At 44.1% G+C, this 24,975-nt stretch overlaps 1 protein-coding gene across 1 annotated transcript; it reads right to left on the bottom strand.

Annotated features, from left to right (window-relative positions):
* Positions 1 to 811: 811 nt before the first annotated feature.
* On the bottom strand, positions 812 to 23,502 carry LOC105923615 (phosphatidylinositol 5-phosphate 4-kinase type-2 beta). The gene is made up of 10 exons (XM_012859593.3): positions 22,781 to 23,502; positions 18,595 to 18,692; positions 17,239 to 17,335; positions 16,997 to 17,149; positions 16,686 to 16,832; positions 15,535 to 15,573; positions 15,101 to 15,214; positions 14,620 to 14,881; positions 12,379 to 12,482; positions 812 to 1,900 (listed from the first exon to the last, which is right to left on the bottom strand). The coding sequence occupies exons 1-10, from the start codon at positions 22,925 to 22,927 to the stop codon at positions 1,820 to 1,822; spliced, it is 1,242 nt and encodes a 413-aa protein (XP_012715047.1). The 5' UTR covers positions 22,928 to 23,502; the 3' UTR covers positions 812 to 1,819.
* Positions 23,503 to 24,975: the final 1,473 nt, after the last annotated feature.

The following is a 24,975-nucleotide window of genomic DNA, read 5'->3' as shown; positions in this document are numbered from 1 at the left end:
CCCTCAGTTACTTGTTCCAAAACATGTTTGGGATTAGTGCTCTGCTGGAAAACCTGATTGTGGTAAAGGGATGAGGTTCAGTCATTTAGATGCTGATTCGGAGCTAGTCCATCATCCTTCCTTCAAACTCTGTAATGCACCAATCTCAATGGCAGCAAAATCGTCCCACAGCATGATCCTACCACCACCATGCTGGACAGCAGTGTTTTAAAACTCTTCACCTGGACGTCTCCCTAAATTATTCTTGCCATTGTGGGCAGCCGGCTCCATGCTATTGGCTGCAAGGAGGGTCTGATTTAGTCAAATATTAGTGGGAAAGATTGTTTATATCAGACTCTGGGTAAAATTAAAATCACTACATTTAAACTAAACTTTTAATAAAACAATTTTCCCCAAATTAACATCTGTAATTGTATGTAAACTTCTGAAAGGTACTGTATAAAGGAAGCCTGCTTAAAAAGCTTAAAAACAGTACGTTTTAACCACAAATGTGTAATTATTTACAAAGAACTTGACTCACCACCCACTTGCTGATGCTCATCTTTGCCCAAACCTACTAAACGTATTCAACCTACCGAGGGATCCGTCTAATTATAAAGAAGGATGAACATATACTTTATTTTCAAAGGCATTTTTAATTCGCTTTTCCACTCAATCTGACTCAGCAGGCAGAAATTCCCTCGAGGTCACAAAAATGTTGCGTGTTTTTTTTGTGTGTGTGCGATCCGCTATAATTGGTGAAGTTGTTAAAAAATAAAATAAAATAAAATACATGCACACTGAGGACAACAGAAGAGTAAGGACAACAAAAACAAGATAAAACTCCCTTTAATATGCAATGAGTCATTTTTCAAGTAACCTTTTTTTTTTTTTCCTAATGTCTGTCGGTAACAAAACAATACTGTATACAGACACAAAATTGCTACATTAATGTAAACAAGATATAAAAATGATCAATATGGTAATAAAACATTTGCTGCAGAATTTTCCCCTTTTTTTTGTTTTTGTCGTTTTACGCGAGTTTGTTTTTCCTTATTCCCAACCCACCCTCCGCCAAACGTACGGGTTAAACTTTTAAAAAGATCCAGAGACGTTATGGCAACATAACATTCAAACTGTTGTGTGTGGGTTTTTCTTTTTTATTATTATTATTATTATCCTTTTTTTTTCTGTTTAGTCCTAACACTCTGATGTGAAGTTAAGTGATGTTACAACTGGTGCTGGAGTCTCGTGTACACGTCAGCCATGCATTTTTTTTTTTTTAGTTTATTAACTTTTTTTTTGACACTGCATTCGTTTACTTTATACACTGATATATTCATGTGTTAATCTCCCAATTTGTCAGCGGTACATGGAAATCTTTTGAGGAGAAGCCTGACGGCGGCTGTCGGAGGAGTTTGTCATGCAACCTGGCCGTTCTTCCCCCCCGTTCGTCTGGAAATCATGAAAACGGCGCGAAGAGAAACTGAGGAGACTCTACTGACGGACGTGGTGGCTGCTGTAGCGGACTCGCTCGTTCAAAAGGCATTAGTGAGACAGTTTTCGTGCTGGCGTGAGGAGCAAATAAGGGGGAGGGTGGGGGTGGATTTAGAATGAAAAATAAAAGGGAGGAGGAGGTTACTGGGATTCGGATTCACAAAGTGAGGAAGTGGTGGCGTCACGTAACAGGCTCGAAGGATCCACTGCGTAGCTTGTGGGATCAAACTGGATGCTTGTTTCTTTTTTTTTTCCTTTTTTTTTGTTTGTTTTAAAGAGGAGAGAGACCTACACACAGAAGTGAAAGTGTGGCATCTGACTGATCTATGACTGGAGGATGAGTCTATGACAAGATGTTGGACATGAACTCGTAGAACCGTTTGGAGTACTGCTCCGGGTTCACCGTCGAGATCTCGGCCCCCGCCTGGAGAAGAAAACAAAAAAAAACATCTTTTAAAACCTGGACAGTTAGCAGAGCTCCACGCCAGCGTCCTCAGCTTGTCCACCTGGCTGCACCAAACATTTTCTCAGCTCCCGTTCCACCACAAGATTACACCCCGAAACACGTGGTACCAAATATAGGACTTAAAATTAGATGCATGTCAAGAGTAAAGTTAAATCCTGCCAGACTGGAACGGTCGGTTTGTAAACATCTGCTACGATCTCTATGAACAGCAGCCGCAGAACACGTCAGACTCAAGAAGGTCGATGCCTTCTAACAAATTTTCCTTTCAAAAGCTTCCGGCATGCTGATATACAGCCATATTCAATAAATCAGAATATGGGTTCCAATAAGACCATTTATCACATTAAAAGTGACTTTTTGAAAATAAAAGCCTGTTTGCTTAAAGCAAGAAAATATTAAACCTCCTTTCATTAAGGAGTCTTAAAAATGTCTAGATTTTTTTTGCGGTTTGATGATTAAGTGTTAGCTTAATTTGAGACTTATTAAATGATTTATCAAGTCAACGTGCAGCACTTGGCGTGTACCGATGCTCTGTAAGGGCTGCCCTTCCCAAAAACCCGCCTATGTGAGCTGAGATCAGTCATTAAATGGGTCACATGACCCATTCAACAAAACAAACCAGATATGACGCTTACCTGATCAGATATTTTTGGTTCTCTGATGTAGGATTTAATCTAGAGCGGTGAACGTTTAACTGTGCGACAGGGTAACGTTGCCAGCGGCCTTAAGGGGCACAAAACCTGGAAGTTATAGCTCCCCCTAGTGGCTAAAAAAGTTACAGGGTGTTGTTTAAAATGCTGTTTTCATTATATATATATATATATATATATATATATATATATATATATATATATATATATATATATATATATATATATATATATTGTGGCGGACCACTAGGGGGCTCCACTCTCACTCAGTGGAGAAGTTTTAGCGATGAGAAATATGTTTGTTCGTTGGTGTATATATATATGGTTTTCTGTACAGTTGCTCTCAGTTGGAGTCGAGTAAAGAGCTGTTCAAACCTACATCTTTTGTGTCGTCATTTTCACTCCTCCACATTGGTGACCCCTGTGAGCCAACATGTCCACATCTGATGGCCTGCCCAGCTCCTCACAGCCGATCGCTGTCTCTGGTGGACCTCCACCGGCTTCTTTTGCTGTGGCCGTTAAGATTCCGGATTTCTGGCTACATGATCCGCAATCATGGTTCTTCCACGTCGAAGCACAGTTTGCTCTTCGTGGGATCACATTGGACGACACAAAGTACCACTATGTGGTTTCAGCGCTGGATCCACCATCCACCAGGCGCGCAATGAGCCTGCTTCGCAACCCTCCCGCGGACGGAAAGTACAGCGCGCTCAAACACCTGCTTCTCCGCCGTTACTCCCTGTCTGACGCAGAACGCGCCGAAAAGCTGCTTTCTCTCTCGGGGTTAGGAGATGGCTCAGCTTTGGAGCTCATGGAAAGTATGCTGTCCTTGCTGGGTGACGACGAAGGCGGATTTCTTTTCATCCACCTGTTCCTGCGACAACTCCCGGCTCCGGTGCGGATAGCTCTGGCTAACTCGTCCCTGCTGCGGGAGAAGGATTACCGCTCGCTGGCTGAGGAAGCTGATCGCATCCTCCTGGCTTCCAGGACCTTCACCGTCCAGTCGCTGGCCAAGGAACCTACAGCTTCGTCTTCTGAGCCTTTGCAGTCTTCAGCGGTCGATCAGCCATCGGTGATGGCAGCGATCGCCACCAGGAAACGCCAGAAGCCGGCTCTTTGTTTCTACCATCAGCGCTTCGGCGTCAGGGCGCGGCGCTGCCTCCCGCCCTGCAGCTTCAAGCCGCCGGGAAACGACCAAGCCGACGCCTGCTAGCAGCCGCGGCCATCGGCGATAAGGAGAGGCTGCTCTTTATTGAGGATTCGCGATCGGGGAGACATTTTCTGGTGGATTCAGGTTCGCAGAAGAGCCTCGTTCCCCCGGCGGGCTCCGACAGGCTTGCTGAGGGCTGCGGTCCCCAGCTGACCGCCGCTAACGGTTCTCCCATCAGAACATTCGGAGAAAGGTTGGTGACTGTCTGTTTCAATGGACGTGACTTCCAATGGAACTTTGTAGTAGCAGCGAGCTCTGTCCCCATCATAGGGGCTGATTTCCTCTGTGCTCACGGCCTGCTTGTGGACGTTGCAAACCGGCGTTTAATTGATGCTGTGTCTTTTTCTTCACTGCCTTGTATAACGCGAGGAGCTGGGCCGTTAGTACACACTAATTTTTTAGCTTCAGGGGACGCGTTCCAGCGTTTATTGTCAGATTTTCCCTCTCTGACTCTCCCCAATTTTTCAAACACAGACACAAAGCACGGGATAGAGCATTATATCCCCACAACTGGCGCTCCAGTGTTTGCGCGCGCGCGCCGCCTTGACGCGGCAAAGCTGGCTGTTGCGCGGGAGGAGTTTGCCAACATGGAGCGTTTAGGGATCGTGAGGCGCTCCAACAGCCCCTGGGCGTCACCGTTGCACATGGTGCCCAAGTCGGACGGCCAGTGGCGACCTTGTGGGGATTTCCGTCGTCTAAATAACGTCACAGAGAATGACCGTTATCCTATCCCCCACATCCAGGATTTCTCTGCCCATCTCTCCGGGACATCCATTTTTTCTAAAGTGGATTTGGTGCGGGGTTATCACCAGGTCCCCGTGAGAGCTGAGGACATCCCTAAAACCGCGGTGATCACTCCGTTTGGCCTGTTTGAGTTTTTACGCATGCCATTCGGCCTTAAAAGGTGCAGCTCAAACATTTCAGCGGTTGATGGATTCCGTTCTGCGTGGGTTGTCCTTCGTTTTTGTATATTTGGACGACATCCTTGTGGCCAGCAGCTCGGCCGAACAGCACATGTCCCACCTACGTCAGGTTTTTCAACGTTTGGCAGCACATGGCCTGATTGTCAACCCTGCAAAATGCCACTTTGGGTTGCCGGTCATGGATTTTTTGGGCCACCGCATTTCTGCCAGTGGTGCGGTCCCATTGCCACAGAAAGTTCAGGCGGTGGCCGATTTTCCCCGCCCCCAGACGGTTAAAGCCCTGCAGGAGTTCTTGGGGATGGTTAATTTTTACAACCGCTTTATCCCCAATGCAGCACAACTTCTGCAGCCGCTTTACGGTGCGCTCAAACAACGAAAAGCCACCGACAGCATCGACTGGGTCCCTGAACGCCTCCAGGCGTTTGGTGGCGCTAAGTCTGCTTTGGCCGACGCTGCTCTTCTGGCCCACCCTTCCCAGTCAGCACAGATCGCTCTGACAACCGATGCATCTGACGTGGCTGTGGGGGCGGTTTTGGAGCAGCGTGTCTCTGGTGTTTGGCAGCCACTTGCCTTTTTCAGCCGTACTTTGCGGGACAATGAACGCAAATACAGCGTTTTTGATAGAGAGTTGCTCGCTCTCTACCTGGCTACACGCCATTTTAGATATTTTCTGGAGGGCCGCTCATTTACTGCCTTTGTGGACCACAAGCCCCTCATCTTTGCCATGTCCAAAACATCCGACCCCTGGTCCGCACGACAGCAACGCCACCTTGCCGCCATTTCCGAATTCACGACTGACATTCAGCATGTTGCTGGCAAGTCCAACTTAGTGGCTGACTGTCTGTCTCGTGCGCTGATTTCCCCAGTTTATGTCGGGATCGATTTTTCTGCTATGGCTGCAGACCAGCGCAGTGATGCAGACATCCTTGCGCTACAGTCTGGGTCCACGGGCCTCCAGCTGGAGGAAAGACAGATGCAGGAAGGTGGTCCTCCTCTGATCTGTGATGTTTCTACTGGCTGTCCCCGCCCTCTGGTTCCTGTTTCGTGGCGCCGCCGGGTTTTTGACACGTTACACTCCCTCTCGCATCCCGGCATTAGGGCCTCCGTCAAACTGGTTGGTTCTAAATTCGTTTGGACTGGACTGCGCAAAACGGTTAGAGAATGGGCTGCAGCCTGTGTTCAGTGCCAGCGTGCTAAGGTCCAGAGGCACACTAAAGCACCTTTGGAACCGTTTCCCATCCCTGACAAGCGGTTTGATCATGTGCATGTAGACCTTGTGGGTCCCCTTCCTCCATCACAGGGTTTCACACATCTCCTGACCATGATCGATCGTACAACCCGGTGGCCAGAAGTGGTTCCGCTGTCATCTACAACGTCAGCAGCGGTTGCCCGGGCTTTTCTGTCCACCTGGGTTGCACGTTTTGGCCCCCCCTCTGACATTACCTCTGACAGAGGCCCACAGTTCGTTTCAGAGCTTTGGTCCGTCATGGCGGAGGGTCTGGGGGTCAAGATCCACCGCACCACTGCGTACAATCCGCAGGCTAATGGGTTGTGTGAGCGGTTCCACAGGTCTTTGAAAGCTGCGCTCCGTGCTTCTTTAACTGATGGAAACTGGGTTGACCGCCTTCCATGGGTCATGCTCGGTTTGCGTTCAGCCGTTAAAGAGGACCTTGGTGCTTCCACAGCTGAACTGGTTTTCGGTCAGCCCCTGCGTGTCCCTGGGGCATTTTTACCTGATTCCCCTGCGCCACAGTTCGGTCCACTTGGGCAACGTTTTTTCCCTCAGGGAGACTCCTTTCAGGTTCCCACCCCTGTTCACCATTGTTTGCCCCAGTCCTTTGTTCCTGAGAACTTAGAGACCTCTAAATTTGTTTTCGTTCGACACGATGCGCACAGAACACCCCTACGACCTTTGTATGATGGCCCTTTCAGAGTCCTTGAACCAGGGCCTAAACATTTTCTTTTGGATTTGGGAGGGCGTAAGGAAACTATCTGTGTTGACAGGCTCAAACCCGCTCATGTCTTGGCGGACGATCAGGTGGTAACGGCCCAAGCTCCTCGCAGGGGAAGACCCCCCTCCACTGTTTTAATGGACCGTTGTTCTTCCTCCAGAGATCCTCATTTATCGGAGCTCAACCCCCCTGCAGCCCCTCCATGTCGCCTTCGTCCTCAGGCACGGATGTCCCAGGATCATCCTACAGGGTCCAAGTTCAGCCGTTTTGGACGTTTGTTGAAACGCACGAATCTGGATTAGTTTGTTATTTTACCCTACTGAGTGTTCGGGGGGGGCATATGTGGCGGACCACTAGGGGGCTCCACTCTCACTCAGTGGAGAAGTTTTAGCGATGAGAAATATGTTTGTTCGTTGGTGTATATATATATGGTTTTCTGTACAGTTGCTCTCAGTTGGAGTCGAGTAAAGAGCTGTTCAAACCTACATCTTTTGTGTCGTCATTTTCACTCCTCCACAATATATATATATATATATATATATATATATATATATATATATATATATATATATATATATATATATATATATATATATATATATATATATATATTAGGGCTGGGCAAGTTAACGCGTTAATTTCGCGTTAATTCATTAGACTATTAACGGCGATATTTATTTTATCGCGCATTAACGCATGTTGCTCAAATGCTTTCAGTCAGTGTCAGTCAGCACGCGCGCTGACTGCAGCGCGCTGTCACGGCAGCACTCTCCCGCCCCCCCTCCCCTCTCGCACATGGCTCAGCGGCGCCAGCCAATCAGCACGCAGGCTCAGCCTGGCCCGCCCACTCACCTCTCACACAAACTTCAGCGCCATCTGACAAACTTAAAGAAACAGCTGAGAGAGACCGCAGCAGCGAAAAAACATGAACAGGGAAGTAGCACCGTTTGGCTTTATTTTAATACCGTAAATGAAATCAAGCTGTATGTTTTGTAAAAAGCCGGTTCATTTCAGTGGAAACACAACAAATTTATCTAAGCACGTGAAAAAACATGAAAACGTCGAGCCCCAGAAACAGAGAGAGGAGACGAAACTTCTCTCATTGCCCCGACAGACCCACAGACTGATGTCTCTGACTGAGGCGTTTCAGTCCTCCATGGAACATCCAGGTAGATCAGTGGATGGATGGATAGATGGATGGATGGATGTTACTGGAGCCCACACATAACATGTAATTAAGACCTTGAAAGAACCCAGTACATATATTAAAAAGTGTTATTTAAGATAAGATAACATTAGCTAATCCTTTTTTTATCCCACGACGGGGAAATTTATAGGATTAAAGCAACAGGCAGGTGCACACAACACAGACAAAATTACATAAGGATTGAAATATATAAGAGGTGGATTAGCGAAAAAACACTGAACATAACATTATTATTATTATTATTATTATTATTATTTAATTGTAATAATAAAATAAAAACCACAAAACCCAAAAGGTCAACAGTTTCATGATACATCAAGCTTAGGGACTGGCTAATATACAGCAGGTCAAAAAAGGCCATATTTTGGCTGCAGTGCTTGCTGTTCTCTTATGAAGAAAAGATCAACTAGTGCACTAAATTCAATAGATGGGTTGAAAATATCCTGTATAAAATAAGTGCTACAAATGTTACAACACTTTTGTTCATATGGCAGCAGAACATTAAAATAAAAGTGCTTTTTACACTACTTTTGAATTCATTCTTGGAGTTTGTAAATACAATGCGATTAATCGCGATTAATCGCGATTAATCAGGGCGATTAATCGCGATTAAATATTTTAATCGTTGCCCAGCCCTAATATATATATATATAGCGATTGTCTCTTCATTGCACAAGTTCAACAGAAAATGAACGGAGAGGGCGCGATGTCGGCACCTGTGTGTCCAGCGCTTTAGGCTTTGGATGACGGAGCAGCAGTGATTGTACAGAAACTTAACTTGTATTGTGATTCAGTGTTAAAGCTTTGTTTCATCAAAAGCAACATCAGTATAATAACTAAGATGGCAGTTTTGCACTGTACCTAAATGTCTGTCTATAGTATGGGCCATATTCAAATGAACAATCTCTACTAGAACAATATATGGCTAGACGGTGTGTTGGAAATCTGTCTCCTGAAACAAAACCATACTCAGAGATTTAAAAAAAAATGTTTTAACCTTTCCAATTTGTTTTCTACAAAAAAAAAAAAAGATGGAGAAGAGACCCCCGTATTTAACTTTTGCTGCTGAAAGTGTGTTTTTTCAGGTCTATAGGGAAAACTGGATGTTGGTCCTGTCAGATCGACCGCATCAATAAAAGAGGAAATTATATATAAAAAATAAATAAATAAATAAATGATGCATTGTATTTTAGGACAATTGCAGTGATTTCCAAGTTCCCCGTCACGTTGAGCGACTTATTCAGGAAGCGATCGCCCAGAAGCCTCTTACTGTCGACAAGAACTACAATGAGCCCAACATGTTAGCTGTAAGCAGAAGCGCTAGCTTTCTGGCTGCAGTGATGCTCATGATGTAGTTTCTAGCTTACAAGCAGCCAACCAGTTTCAACACTGGCTCTAACTGAATGAATCCATCTGCTGATGAATTCAGAGAACAACAGCTGTGTCTGAACTCAGGGGCTGCATCTTATTTTGAAGGCTTGCAGGCAGTTGTAAGTTCCTCTGCTGTGGTGAGTAGGGCAAAAGGCCTGATTGTCTGGCAGACGATAACGCAGCGCCTCCAAACAAGACCTAAACATCCCGCTAAAGGCCGATTTACTTTAGCGTTAGCTGCAGGCAGACGACGTGTAGGATGAGGAGTTGAAGCACGCAACGGTCTTTCTGTATGTTCTGCAGGCAGAAGAACATCCATGTTTTTGCACTAAAAGGAAATGTCCGCTGCAACAATGCAAGAAACACACAAGAAACGAAAATATTTCCACCAAATCTCACCAAACTTTTAGCCTGAAGCCTACAGATGTTTAAAGAACAGTGGCCTATTATTATTTTTCAATCTGGCTCCAATATTGGAAAATAAGTAGAGTCTGAGCAGCATTGTAGAACGCAGATCTGCTGAAGGCGAACCTCCCCTTGCTTTTCTGCACGACTCCATTTATCATACAGAGTCTGGTCCCCAGCATGTGACCCAGCTCAGAGCTTTAGTGTAAGCAGTACCTGCTCATCAGCTTGACTTTAAACACAATGAAGCCGATGTCTGTGCTGCTCTGCTGCTCTGATTAGTTCCTCTGGGATCATTTTACAAAGCAAACTCCCAATCAGTGCCTTTGGCTTGATGTACGCAGAGAAAACCCAACAAACACTGAAAAACTTCCACTTAGAAGCCGTTTGGACCTCTAAGTGACGGCTGATGTCTCTGGCACCACAAATGAAGTCAGGAGGCAGCCGACCGGAGACAAAAGATTTAAAAACCAGCAGAATAATGGTTAACGGCTGTTGGTATCAGGATATTTTACTGGGCAAGCTCTGTTTCAACACCAGGTTGCAATTGTGAAAGCCGTCACACGGACCGCGACGTAAAATCAAACGGCCTAAAGATCATTTTCCTGCTGCCTCACATTCACCTTCGCTGCTGACGGGAGAAACTGATGCTGTACAATCCGTCCTATTTGGGTTTTTACTATAGTTTGGTTTAAGGCTGTACATAAAAAAATTGATACAATTAATATCAATGTTTTTAAAAATGATTTAATATCGATATTCTGGCTTTCAATGTTGATATACCTCCCAACACCTAGGGGGCGCCATCACAGCGCATCATTACTGTTCACAGCGAGGAAGTGCAAGTGAGACGAATTTGCGGAACGGCACCTTCATCCCTAAAATCAGACGTTTGGGCACATTTTTGGTTTCTGTGATACGGTAAATGCATCGAACCAAATGCACTTTATTTTCCTGTTAATATATCAGTGTTCAATAAATTTAACATGTATTTGTCTGGTTTTGTTGATTGAATGGCTTTGAGCACTAATTTAAAAGTAATAAATATCGATATTGGATTCAAATCAAATCAAGCTGAGCTATATGGAGAATCGTATTCGAATCAGCTCATCCTAGATGATACCCAGCCCTGGTTTGGTTTCCAATAGACCCGGACCGTAAAGGCATTGGTTTGAAAAACAGATTATTTTTAGTGAGTTCAAGCAGAAATAAAGGAAATGATGCCGCTCCTACCCCCCCAAATCCACTGAAATCTGCACAGCATTCATTTTCAGCACAGTACTGTGTGCTGCTCAGTGTCTTCTTCACAGGATTGACACAGTTTATCTTTTTGCCCTCAGATTTGTAACAAACTGACACAATTTGATCCATTACTGCGAGTTATATTCTAGGGTTGGATGGCCTTCTTTGACTACCTGCAGGCTCCATCAGCTTTCTTCCAATCTATTTGTGTGAAATAATACAAAAGAGCACCAAACAAAACCCTCTGCCTAACCGGTATTTACTCTCTGTCCCGGGTGTTTGCATTGAACCTAAAAAAAAAGGCTTTAGCCTCCCTAAGCCCACAGCATGGAGCACGCTGCAAAATGTTTTGATCTCCCTGAATGATATTAAAGCTGATTAATGGTCAGAGACGACTTCCTTAAATTGGCTTTAAAGTGTTTATACCTTTATACCTCTAACATTTTACAGTTTCCATTTTTTTTAAACAGTCTTTGTGGATGCTATTTATACAAGATGTTTTACATGTTTAGTAATGATTTGTTTTTATTTATTTATTTTTGCCAGGTCTCCTATGAAAAAAAGAAGATATTGTTAATCTCAATGAGGAGTTTCCTGGTTACATAAAGGTTTAATAAAATAAAGTTAATCCTACATATTAAAATTTCTAGTTATTTAAAAGTCAAATGGCACTGAAGCCATAATAACCCGGTCTCTGTGAGCCTCCTGTTTGAACGGTTGTGGCCGACATGGTGGAGACCACAGAGAGAAATGGGGAAAGTAGAAAAGCGTTTAAACTTTATTTATTTTAATTAGAAACTTGATCCTTTATGATTCAAGGGAAGACGGCGTGACCCATAAACCAACACAACAGTCACGTATTTTGGCTTGGGCCGCAGAAAAAAATATTTCCAAGCAGCCAAAAATATTTCCAAGCAGCCAAATTAGTTTTTCTTCCAAGTGGGGCGCACATGTGTTAGGCTGAGAAATAAAATCTGGAAATACAAAGTTTTATCCCTGCCTTTTTCACAGTGGAGAGGATCGCTGGGACTGCATGACAGGAACAAACGGTATATCTTTACGCTGCTAATCAGCCTGCCTAGTTTTCAATGTAATCTATATAATATTACAACTACTTTAAAAATAAAATGTTATTTTGTTCTCTAAGTGCAATAAATGTCATTATCTCTAAACATAACTGTATTAAATCACTCAATGAGAACGTTTGTATTTCAAAAGTAGTTTTCTTTTAGTTTTTTTATCTCGAGCCAATGCTATGGTGGTAAAAGCATCCCAACCTGAGCTCTGCTACTGATCTGGACGAATCAGATGGAAACGGCCTTTAGAGTCAACTCAGATGACTGGAGAGGCTGCATTTGAGCCAACCTGTCCTGCTTAAAAGCCAAATTCTTATTTTTTTTTTTTTTTTTACCCGCACTTAACCCTGCCGTGTGTCGGGCTCGGCAGAAATGGATCCGTGGCAGTCAAAGCACTCACCCCATGTTTCACAGTTTTGGCAGCGTGTGCAGCTTTTTTCTTAGCGTCGTAGTGCGTGAGGATGTCGATGATGGCCATGAAGTAAACCTCCTTTCTCACAGCACCTGCAACAGAAACAGCCGTCACTTTTTGTCTCGCCTGTGACCGATTAACATAAAAAATTAAACGAAACAAAAAAAGTCGCGGCTAATATTTGAGAGACAGCCACACCGGTTCCAGCTCTCAGCGCTGAAACCGTTGACTCCATGTTGGAGTGGGGCTGCAAAAGTGTTCATACCCCTTGAACTGTTTTTTTTTTTTACATTTCAGCACAACTTTAATGTGTTTTGTTCACTTTTTAATTGTAGATTAAAACCGTTGCCACATTTTCTCACATGGATTCTGTTCGTGACTTTGACTTCGCCTTCTTTTGCTGTGACTAAACCTTTCCATGTCCTTGTAGGGATCATGTGTTCATGATGATTTGCAGTGTTTGTTTTCCGCCGCACAAAGCGCCGCCACACGGGCCAGAGGCTCAGTTCTGTTCCCGTCTAACCAGAACACCTTCTACCACATAACTGCATAAAAGGACTGGCAGCTTTCGTTCAACGCGAGCTTTCTTTCTTTCACCCTTCTATATAAAAAAAAAAAAAAAAGGTCAGATTCGCTCAGTAGGTTCCCCCACCTGAGCTGTGGATCTCTGCAGCTCCTCCACAAGCCTTCCAGTGCAGCCATAGCAGGGCGGGGCCTCTATCGTATCGTTTTATCGTTATCCTGAAACATTTCTCATCATGATAGGAATTTGGATTTATCCTGACAACGATAGATACCAACTAGTTGTGTCTAAAAAAAAAAAAAAAAACTGCTAATATTTTCAGATTATTGGTACTATTTACTCCACTGTTGGTTTATCGAGAGCATCAATAAATTAAAAAACATCAAATGCAATTACTGTGTGCAGTTTAGTAAAAAAAAAAAATCACACTTGTTTGTGTAACTAGAGTCCTGATGAAACATATTTCAAATTAACTTTGCCTGCAAGATGAATTTGTGCGTTCACAAATCCGTCTTGTACCGCTCCCACTTCCGCCGTTCGTGTCTGAACCAAAAAACGATGCGGGCCAATCATGTTGCAGTATTATGGTTTAAGGCGGGACATACCGGTGCAGAACGGAGAGTGCTACACAAGGACAGTATTTGTGCTTATTGGGCAATAAATGACAGGCAGTCAGTTGTAATCTCTACTAGAGCTGTAAATAGTCTTATCACTTATCGTCATCACAATATATCGTGATAACATTTAAAGTTCATATCGCCCACTCCTAAGCCATAGCCTTTGCTTTTTGTAGCTGATGGATTGAACGCTGCTCTGCAATGTTGTAAAAGCGTTGGATATTATTTCAGGCAAGGTAGGTTTATTTATAAAGCACTTTTCAGTAACTAGACGACGCTTTAAACTAGTGTTGCACCGATACCAGTATGGGACGAGTCCCCGATCCAGCACTGAAATGGTGGGATCAGTATCGGCGAGTACCAACAAATAGGCACCGATACCATTTTGATGTTTGTATGTCACTTGAACGCAGCCTTCTCTCTCCTGACTACTATTATACATGTTATATAAGTTCATGGAAGTTGCACTATTTTGGCATTTGAGAGCCAAAACTCAGGGTTTAAAAGAGATTATTTAATTATTAATGTAATTTTACTGTTGCCCTACTATTATACATGTTATAATTTCACGAATGTTGCACTATTTTGGCCTTTGAGAGCTAAAAGTTTATTCAACTATTGTCACCCATTCCAGGTAGGTAATAAAAAGTTCTACTACCCTAAGTAGTATGCAGTTCTTCATAGATACACACACATCAATTTCAAACAGATGGTATCGGTATCGGCCAATAATGCACAGCCAGGTATCAAGTATTGGCATCGGCGTAACATTACTTTAAACGTCACCCCACTTTCTCTCTGACCCGTCTGCTGTGTCCTGCGTCGGGGTATCGCTGTGAAGATGATCGACGCTTCAAGGTTTTGTTTTTGTAAAAAAAAAAAAAAATGTAGACACCCCACAGCGATGCTCTACTTTCTGTGGGACCTTCAGACGAAATCCCAATAAAAACACATTAAAGTTTGCGGTTGCAACCCGACAACATCTGAAAGGAATTCAAGAAGGCATGAAGACATCTGAAAAGCCTCGTGGGCATCGTGCCTTATCCAATTAACCAGCTTCCTTCAAACTCTTAACATTACGCTGCTCACTGTCGTGGCTCCTGATTGCGTAAACGTCCACAGAGGGGTCGAACTCCCCGGGCCCGAAGAACCCGCCGCAGTTGAGAGGGTTTCCCGGGCTGTCCGGCGGCGTGCCGAAGGAACCGGTCAGCACGCCTCGTCCCATTTCGTCGTTCTCGAACTCCTCGTCCTCCCCGGCGCCTTCTACGTCCATCTCCTCCTGCTCGGCCCGCTCCACGTCGTGGATGCCCACCAGCAGGCTGTAGTCCATGATCTTCAGGGTGGCCAAGAACTGAAACACACGCAGGGAAAGAACTCAATAGGCCAGGGTGTCCCACTGGAAAGCCAGGAGGCTAGGAAAAAAAAAAAAAAAAAAAAGGCAGGCTCTGTGCACACAATCAAGAGATGCTGAACTGGATGGATAAAAAGATGTTTTCACTTCAATCGTGTCTGCAACAGCAGAGCTGCTGCGATCCTAAGAGCCAGGAGAACAAACCAAAAGTTTCTCTACCTCAACATCCCGTTTTAGCTTCTCCAAAAAGTACTTCTTGTTATCGTCTCCTATCTGCAGCTTATGCCCTTCATTCAGGAAGTCATTGTCTTTAAAAGTAGGAAGCTCTTTAGCCTGAAAAGAGAGAGAGAGAGACGCACGTTAAATTAGATCTGGATCAGTTTTTCTGGGTAAGCAAACACCATCACTGTGCCGCAGCCATGGTTGCATTCTTCCAAAACGCACACGCTTTGAAAACACGACTCCGAACGTCTCGATGGCAATGTTTCAAATGAGGCCGATGTACAGGGGGGGGGCGCCAACGGAGCGTATCTGCTTTCGTTCTGCTGAGAACTACTTAATTTAGCCGTCGTTTGACAAGTTTGCAGCTGGGGTCAGCCGAGGGGGGTTATTTTGGGCCCTGCTAGCCGGCAGCACGCAGCAATAAGGCTTACCTTCTCCTTGTCGCTCGCTTCCCTTGCAACTGTAGATCCCTAAAATCAGGATGAATAAAAAAAAAGAAGAATTAACATTAACAGATCAATGGGGAGGATTTTTATAACACGGATCTCTACACAGCCAGAGGAAGTGAAGCTTTAGGGTTGATAAAAGTGATGTGAGAGTACTGTCACGCTGTCCAGGCCGTTCCTACTAAAACTCAGAGTTTAAACATGTTTTCTACTTCCCCGTGACAACATCACTCTCCTTTTACCAAACTGTGCCGAGGACATCAAATAACTTCACAACGAAAACACGTTTCTCTCAAAAAGAGAAAACATGACGAGTCGAACCCAAAGTAAGCACTTCTAATATTTGCCAGATCAGCGCAAAAGCAAACTAGATCCAGCGATTCTGTGTTTTCCTTTAAATTGCTGTTTCACTTCTCTTTCATCAAAAGGGTAAAAAGCCAGCGAGGCCCGTCTGCATCTTTCTAAACTCCAGGATCAGACTTCTACGGGTCTTAGCGGCTGCTGTGCTTGTGGACAGAGGGACAAACAGACAAATGACTGACACACGGATGGATTAACCGAAGTTAAACGGTAGAAAGGATGAACAGAATGGTGGGTGGCAGGATGCTGGGATGGAGAGAGACGTGGATGGATGGGCGAGCGAGGAGATGCGTGGAGCGTACGGTGGACGGATGACGGACAGACGGATGAAGCATATGGGTAACCAGGACCAAGAATAATGTCTGGACAAACAAATATTCTTCTATTCTCTCTTTACTCCATTCTCTATACTTAGAAATTAACTGGAAGGTGCCAAAGATCACAATATGAGAATAAATCGGCCTTTTTTGGACTGGAGCCCTCTTCAGTCCTAAGTTATCTGACATTAGTGAACTTGATCTGTTCATTTATTTATTTATTTTTTTTGAAAATGTCCTTCATTTCTGACACTTCTATCTAGCATCTTTAACGCAGACAAGCCCATAAAAGCGGCTGCGATAGCCACAGTGAACGTACGGTATTAGCCGAACATAAAAATTCTACAGTAAACTATAAATAAATGAAACCAGAGTGGCTGAAACCTTACACGGTCGTGTCCTCAAACGGTTAAATTTAAAAAAAACCAACACATCGGTGAAATAACGCCCACGTCTCACCTTCAGGTCGTACTTGCGGTGCACGGTGAGGCGGTGGCTGAAAACGTTGCGGGTCACCACCATGTAGGTCTCCACGCCGTCCACCGTCAGCCTGTACATGCCCAGGAACTGGGGGAGCAGCGTGTTGCCATGACACTCCACTATGAACTGGAATGAAGGGAGAGGAGACGAGCGCAGGGTGTAACGAGGAGCGTGGGAGTGAGGGATGAAATATTCAGCTGATTAAAGCTCAGCCAGGCGCTCCGATTTCATGCAGAACTGAACGCGAGTTTAGAAGAAAGACGTAAACGTGGCGATCTGAGCCGGCGTACCTGGTGATATTTCTTCAGGATGTTGTGCATCTCAGCGATGTCCTCGCTGGACACGGTTTTGATTACAAACCGATGGTCGTAGCTGGTCAGGAAGCGGTTGCCGAAGCGGCCCTGGGAGTCGCTGTTGAGCGGGGCGCTCCTGGTCAGAGAGTTCTGCCGGAGGACGGACAAAAAAAAGTCCCTCTTTAAAACACCTCGACGGCAACTTCTGCTGCTGAAACGTTTAGCAACGAGCGGCTCACCTGGTAGTCCTGGTCGTCGATGGCGAAGCGCTCCCTCAGGTTTCTGAACACCATGGGGCAGTACTCTTTAAACTTAAAGCGACTCGGTAGGTTTTCTCTGTCGGGGAAGAGACAGACGATGAGAAAATGCAACAAAAGGTCTGAGTGTTTGTTTGTCGCCCTGTTCCTTTCTGTTAGTTTGATCCTGTAGTGGCAGGAAAACAATCCAGCAGTGATGCCATAATCCATTAAACCAAGAAAAATAAAAGAGGCAAAGCAGGAGTTCATTAAAATTTTGATTAAAATCATCAGCCCACTTTCATTATATAACAGATCTGCGGAGCTCCTCGTGTCCAACGATGTATAAAATAAATTAAGAAAACTGGTAGAAGCAGGAAACCAGAACTAGAGGACGTTCATTTCTAGGTTTGCGTTTATAATCCCAAGTTTGTTGGTTTTTTTTAACTAGATAACTTTTATTTATTTGTTTTTAAACACTATAGCTGTCATAAAAAGAGGTTTTAAAAGATAAGGTGACCTTTATCCAAAGCTACATCCTCTAATAAAACAGATCGTGGACAAAAACTAAACATCAGCAAGAGTTAAACAAAGACAGACATGAGCATAAAATACCTTTAACTACCTTCGGTGACGGCATTTGTGCTTTGAAAGTCCCTTTTTTAACCAAAAAAACGTCTCAGGGCTCAACTAAAGATGTCCTGATCCGATCCCGGGTACCACTTGGCTTTCTCAATAAGGCTTTTTTGTTTTGGTTTTACCTGAATATATAACGGCTGGTGAACACTGGATAAAAATCAACTACACAATTAATTTTAAGCATTTTTCAAATAAAAAAGTCTTAAATAGGTTTGTGCAGAACAAGTTTGATGGGAAATTAAGACAAATACTTATCAGTGAACATCTAAAACGGCAATCTGGCTACAGCAACTTCTCTCCAAGTTGAAGTAGCTTCGAAATAGATTTTTAAAAATGAGAAGGAGCATTTAGCTGAAAACGAGACCAAAATATCTGCATCACAGTCACTCTGCTTCATCACTCAAAGGCAAAACTAAAGCCCGGAATGACTCTACAGGAAGTTGCAAAAAGCTCGACATCATGAGAGGCTGAATGCAAACTCTGGTCTAGCAGACTTGAGGCAATTATATCCACAATTCAGGATAATTAATCTGGTCCTGCATAACAAACAGACATATCAATTCAAAGATGGTCTTCTTTAAACAAAGAAAGCATCGGATTAAAGAATACACATGCAGAAATTAATTACAGACAACAGCAATAATCATTTCCTGTCGTTTTGCAAGCAAAACTCTTTTTTTAATCAAAAAGTGTGCCCTTTGATCAGATTCTGGTACCTACTTGTTAAATAGGTGGTTGTCCACTTTGATCTTACTGTAGGCTTTAAAGTCATCTGGCATCAGCATCACAGGTATAGGCACATTACTTAACTCATTAATCTATAGGAGAAACAAAAAACAGGAGAGAGACAAGAAGGAGGTCAGAAAAGTTGATCTTTACTTGCTTTCAGCACGGTTAGCCATCCCCGCGCTCGCTCGTCTCTTCTTCTCTGGCTTCAATGAGGCGGCAGATAAACCTCCTGGAGGGACAGGGTCTTCTCAGCACTGCCCAGCTCCAACCTGTTGCTGCACACTGATGGTCGCCTCCAGTTCCCCTCGTTTCTGGAGCAGGCGGCCTGACCAATCAGCTAAAAGCAGCTCGTTATGCGCTCAGTTAACGTGGACTATAATTCAACATCAATAAATGTCACAATATAACTTTACTAAATAATGGTGATGTGACATTTCCCATATTTCACTATATATTAAAGTCTATGATTAAAGCGTTTGTCACAGACTGATGTTTCAGGTTTTATGTAGTTTCATGCGTTTGATTTTTTATTTTATTTTTTTTTAAAGCAAACATTTGTAAAACGTTATATGGTCGTTTTAGAAACATGAAATAATTGTGACACGTTTGCCCAGGTGTCTGTTGTGGACATCCTCGGCAATCGTTCTGAGGCTTTTACTTTGTTTATATTGATATCATAATAATATAAATGAAGAAAAATATCGTTATCTAGGTTTTGACCATATCGTTCAGCCCAGCTCTCCGTCTATTAAGAACAGGAACGCAAAGGCGATCAGTTTCTACTCAGTAACAATAAGAAAAGTAGTCGTGACTTATTTCGTTTGATTTTTTTCCCCCTTTACTCCATGCGACACATTTTATGACTACAGTAGTTAATATATTTTAGCAGTAGAAAGAATAATGGTCACTTTTCTAATATAAACATTTTAAAAATCCATGTTACACAACTTATTTGTACGTCGTTGTTTAAATATAATGCTGCTTCCTCTCGACCTCCGGCCTAACAACGACAGCAATTTAATGATGATAAAATAAATAAATAAAACTTAAAAAGATGTGCTTTAACGTCCCAGAACCACGAGCCAGGACATCAGCACGGTTCCCAGGAGCTATCGGCATCGTCGATGCCACAGAAAGCACTTTTATTTTATTTTATTAACCACCAGATCGGCGATCTTCTCTGACGAACACAAGCTCGCCCTGAAGAACTTCGGTCAAACGACGGGATTCCTGGGACTCGCTGAAAAAAAAAAAACCCAGCGTGCTGGAAAAGCAAAAGAAGGACAAACGCTAAACGCCACAGTGGCTTGTTTGGCAAATTCTTCCATCGCAGTAAAGCGGCGGCTCAGAAGCGCCAACTTTTAATGCCCCCCCGCGTCACTGCTAGGCAACCTCTGACTGGAAGGGGACGGCTTTGATGTGATTTCTGCTTGATGTTTCCAGTCGGCCCAACACCCACACCTCAAATCATCGGGCCTGTGTGCTGCACCCACACACCCAAAGTTCACCCGCTGAATACTAAAGATGCTGCAGTGATAAACATCCCATTAGCTGCCTCCTTAATCCCCCCCCCCCCCCCAAGCAGAACGGCCTTCTTTTTTTTTTATTATAATTATTTCCTCCAACGTATCTCCTAAATTTAGCAGGCTGCAGGTATTTATTTTCTTTCAGGGAGGAGGAGGAGGGTTCTGGCTACGGATGAAGAAGTTCACAGGCGGCATCATTTGACTGCAGGGTTAATGTAGCAGCGGCGTGGAGTTAAAAACGCCAGAGCCTGCAGACTCTCCTACCAATCACAGCGCGGCTGGTTCTGTTTGACCCTTCAGCGCCCCAGCAGCCTGGATCGACTACAGTACCCGCACCCCTGACCCAAAATCAGAAAAAAAGAAGAGAAAGCTTAACAGCCTCCAAAGGATAACAGCACCATGAAAGGTTTCCTGAGAAATCGATGCAAAAGGCACAAATCAAGTGAACCAAATACACGAAATAAGACATCTTCTTATTTTAGTTTTCATTCATCCGATCCAATCGGACCAGGCAAGAGCCGAAGTAGCAGCACTTTCCTACAGTCCTCAATCAGCATCACGTTTAACACGTTCTTACTGACGGCATGGACAAACGATCTTAGAATAAATAAATAGCCATTTAACGGCGAGTCCTATTACACATTTTAGGGCCAATAATGGGAGCTGGTATGCCTGTAAAAAGGTCCAGGTCAGGATCAGAAAAAGGGTCCCGCAGACCCCACGCATGCTGGACACGAGCTCTTTAGACCTGTACCGTCAGGTTAGCGCTGCCTGCTAAAGCCCGCCGTCTTCCTCCGGGCCGTCAGCCTGACCGATGCCTAGACGGTCCAGGCTAACTCGGTGCGATGCCCTGTAAAAGTCAAATAATTCCTTGGTATATGACGCAACTTGGCGATTAAGCTGATCCTGATTTACTGAATTACTCCTGATTAGTCGGGCTATCCGCTCGTGAGGGCCCACAACAAGCCGCTCTGTAGAACGCTGCTTGCAGTACAGCGACTTTAGTTGCCACTCCACGACCGTCAAGGTTTTCCACAACTTAAAAAGAGGTCTGAAACGGCAAAGTTTGTCGTCATGGTGGGTGTGGGCAAGGCCTTCGTCCTCCAGCCACACGCCGTTACCTGGCACCTCACTAAAAGCACTTTAAAACCGCAGGAAGACGTGACAGACGAACATATTCCGGTCTTTAAAACCGTGGGTTGTTAAAACACGTTCAGAGCTTATTACAGAGAACCGAGCCCCGCGCACTCACTACAGATACTGCTAATTTTACAACAGATTGTTGTTGTTTTATTTGCCCTTAGCCCTTTGTAGCGTGGTTCTTAAATTCCTCGCTCTCGTTATTGTTTTGCATCAACCGGTCTGTAAAATCTGTGTGCGATCGCTGCAAAGGCGATGACTGAATGCAGTCGACCGCCTGCCTGAAACCGAGGCAGAACTGCTGCAAAGCCCATCGCCGGGCTCTGCTTCCACGTTTTTGCTCGTCTGCGTCAGAAACCCAATCTTGCACGCCTTGCGTTGTGACAGGAACTTGGTGCCGTATCGCTTTGACAGCTGAACCTGTTTTGTCCTAAAAAAAATAAAAAATAAAATTGACATTTGCTGTGAAATGGCACAATAATACTTTCTTTTTTTTTTGTTTTTAAATCCCTGAATTGAGATGAACGTTGCAGGTTTTACGTCTTCTTGCGCTCGCATTTGAACTGTGGATCGGTCCCAGAACCACACAGTTTAACGTGGCCCGCTTATGCCAAGTCTCCTCGGCAATCGGCAATCATTCCACGCTGCCGTCAAAGTGTGGACGAGTTCAAGGCTGGATGTGCCACAAGGAGAGCCCAAACTGCATGTGCAGCCCACCCCATCCATCCATCCATCCATCCATCCATCCACTGGACGACCCAACCTGCCCTCCACTGGGATTATGTTTTATAGCCACGAGCTGCTTCAGCGAAAAAGGGAATGAGGAAGATCTTGTGCTCTAATTATAGCGAAATGATGTAATGGGATAAAGTGCAGCGATGAGACAAAGGGGAGTGAACCCCAGCTTAGAACAGGTTTGTTTTGAAAGTCAGTGTAACCTGCTGCTCCGGCTGCCTGTCCCTGCCCCTCCCACCTCATCACGCCTGCACAGCAGCAGCAGCAGCATCACATCACGACTCGCCGACAACAACAAACACACACACACACACACACTTTACAATCCATAATAATCTCTGATGGCAGAATAATCCCCACTAAGAGAGGAAAAAGAGAGAGAGAGAGAACACAACCTTGCAGATTTTCAGCGAAGCTCAGTAGACATCATGCTGGAGTCGGACTCTCGTGTACAGATTGTAAATAAACTCTTACGAAGTTTATACGTTCAAATAAACTATAGTGATGGCTTTTTGTGGTAATAATAATAAAAAAATAATGATCATCTCGAAGGTGGGTGCATACGGCCCCAAAAAGTCCGCTCAGAAGCTAAATGCATGGTGGAAGCCGTGCCCCGCTCACTAAAAACAAGCCTTTCCGCTGGTTTACAGCGTAAAAGCAGCTGAATGTAAATGACACATTAAGATTTGGTGGATTTTTTTTTTTTTTTTTAAAGCACGGAAGCTCGTCTGACAGATGGAGGCGGCTAGCTAGGAAGGCACGGCGGCGGCGCTTACCGTGTGGTTGACACCCCACATCAACACGCTGAGGATGGGCTCGCTGGCTCGGAACAGCTTCACCTTCTGTCCTATAAAATGCTTCTTTTTCGTCTTGGTTTTGCTGGCGCTGACGGCGACCGCCGCGCTGCTGGAGTTGGATGACATGACGGCGCCGTCTCCCGGCTGGCTGTTCGCTTCACGCGACAGAAAAACCACCCCCGAAAAAAAAAAAAAAAATTAAAATAAAAAAAATAAAAAAATGGGGAAAAAGAAACCCGCAAAGTTAACGACGTGTAAACCGGAATCTATAAGTGCATGGTGGTGGCCCGTCCGACTCTCGTCGAGTCCGCGTTAGGATATGAGGAGGGCTGCGTTGTTTTGGGAGTCAGTTAACGGCGGAGCATTTTGCGCCGTCACCACCCTTCCTCCTCCCGAGCAGGCCGCGGCGGAGTCCAGCGAGGAGCGAGCTAGCCGGCCATCGCGCTACAGCGCCGCCGCCCTCGTTTGAAAAAAAAAAAAAAAAAAAAAAAAGAGAAGAAGAAGAAGAAAAAAAAAAGAAACAGCCCGCAGCGATTAAATGTCGCCGGGCGACTCCTCTTCGTCCTCGCTGCAAGTCTGTGATGTGAAACTGACGCGGTGCTGTTTTATTTGGAGGCGAACGTTTTCCTCATGATGAGCCGGAGACGGTTGTCAACCGCCCGCCGACAGACAAGCGATGCGTTTGGGGTGTCCTCAAGATGGCGTCTGCGCCGCGCCCCCTGCAGGCGTAGCGACGGAACTGCAGGGGTTCCCATTTTTAACCTGCAAGAGATTACGCGTTAAATCTGGATTAGGTCAATAGGTACATGATGGGAGTCTTTCCCTCCCTTTGGTCAGGACATGTTCTATAGACAGATATATGGTAATTTTAACTAGTACATTTATTCGGTAGGGGGAAAATCTTTATTATTATTATTATTATTATTATTATTATTATTATTATTATTATTATTATTATTATTATTATGGTATTTTGTCCTTGCAGCTATAGACAGTGCAGTAACTGTGGTCACTTTATGATGTCAGAGCAATATGTGCTCAATAAACAGGGGGGAGATGAGGCATTCCCCCTGTTGCCTTGATTTTATTAATAGTTTTAGGCCATACATGTATATGGTTCAGAGTCTGAACTTCAGACAGCAGAATGACAGCTCATGGATTAAGATGAGTATAAAGAGATATGGGGGGGGGGGGGGGGGTAGTTACCACCAGGGGAACAACACAAAACAGAATAGAAATAAGAAGACTGGTAATATTACCACCATTGCGAGAATGATAAAAATTTCATTAAACCGTAAATAAAAACAGAATAAAATGATTTGCAAATTCTCTTCAATCCATATTCAACTGAATACGCAACAAAGACAAACTTCTTTTGGCACCTTTAAAATTTCAACATGAAATTATACTGCTGGATTAAAAAAATATATCCATAGGACCACAGTAAACCCTACACTTTGTGGAAGAGTGGCCAGAAAAAAAAGGCTCTTACTTATTGCTAAAAATAGGATGGCACGTTTTGAGTTTGCCAAATGACACGTGGAGGACTCCCCAAATGTATTGTGAGAAGGTGCTCTGGTTAGACAAAACAAAAACAAAAAATTTTCGCAAAGAAAAATGCCATTTCTGGCTGAAACCCAACACATCACATAAGAACACCATTCCCATAGTGAAACATGAATTATGCATTTTTCAGAATGCATCGTCTGCATTGTTATTGGCTTTGCAGCAATCCCTCATACTGAGCATGCATGAAGCGACAGTGGAGAGGAAAACCCCTTTAACAGGGAGGAAAACCTCCATCAGAACCAGGCTCAGTGTGAACGATCATCTGCCTCAACCGACTGGGGGTTAGAGAAGACAGAGCAGAGACACAAAAAAAGCACATAAGCACACGTTAATCCAGCACAGTAAATTCAAAAGTGTTAAATAATATGGTGTTAGTAGACTTTGTTCAAAGGCAGAGTTAAATTAGCTCTTAATAGAGTTATATTATACAAATATAAATCTGAGGTGTCACATATTAGTAATTATAATTGAGTGTTAAAAAATATGGAGGTGTTGAAATGAAAAAAAAAACAAAACTCTTGTCTATCAACTCTGAACTCCTATAGTGGAGTTGACACCCAAAGAGTACATTCACAGAGTCCGACTCCAATGCTACAGGTACCGAA

The sequence above is a fragment of the Fundulus heteroclitus genome, chromosome 5 (genome assembly GCF_011125445.2).
Source record: "Fundulus heteroclitus isolate FHET01 chromosome 5, MU-UCD_Fhet_4.1, whole genome shotgun sequence".
Taxonomy (NCBI): domain Eukaryota; kingdom Metazoa; phylum Chordata; class Actinopteri; order Cyprinodontiformes; family Fundulidae; genus Fundulus; species Fundulus heteroclitus.
This window is presented reverse-complemented; position numbering and strand designations above follow the sequence as displayed.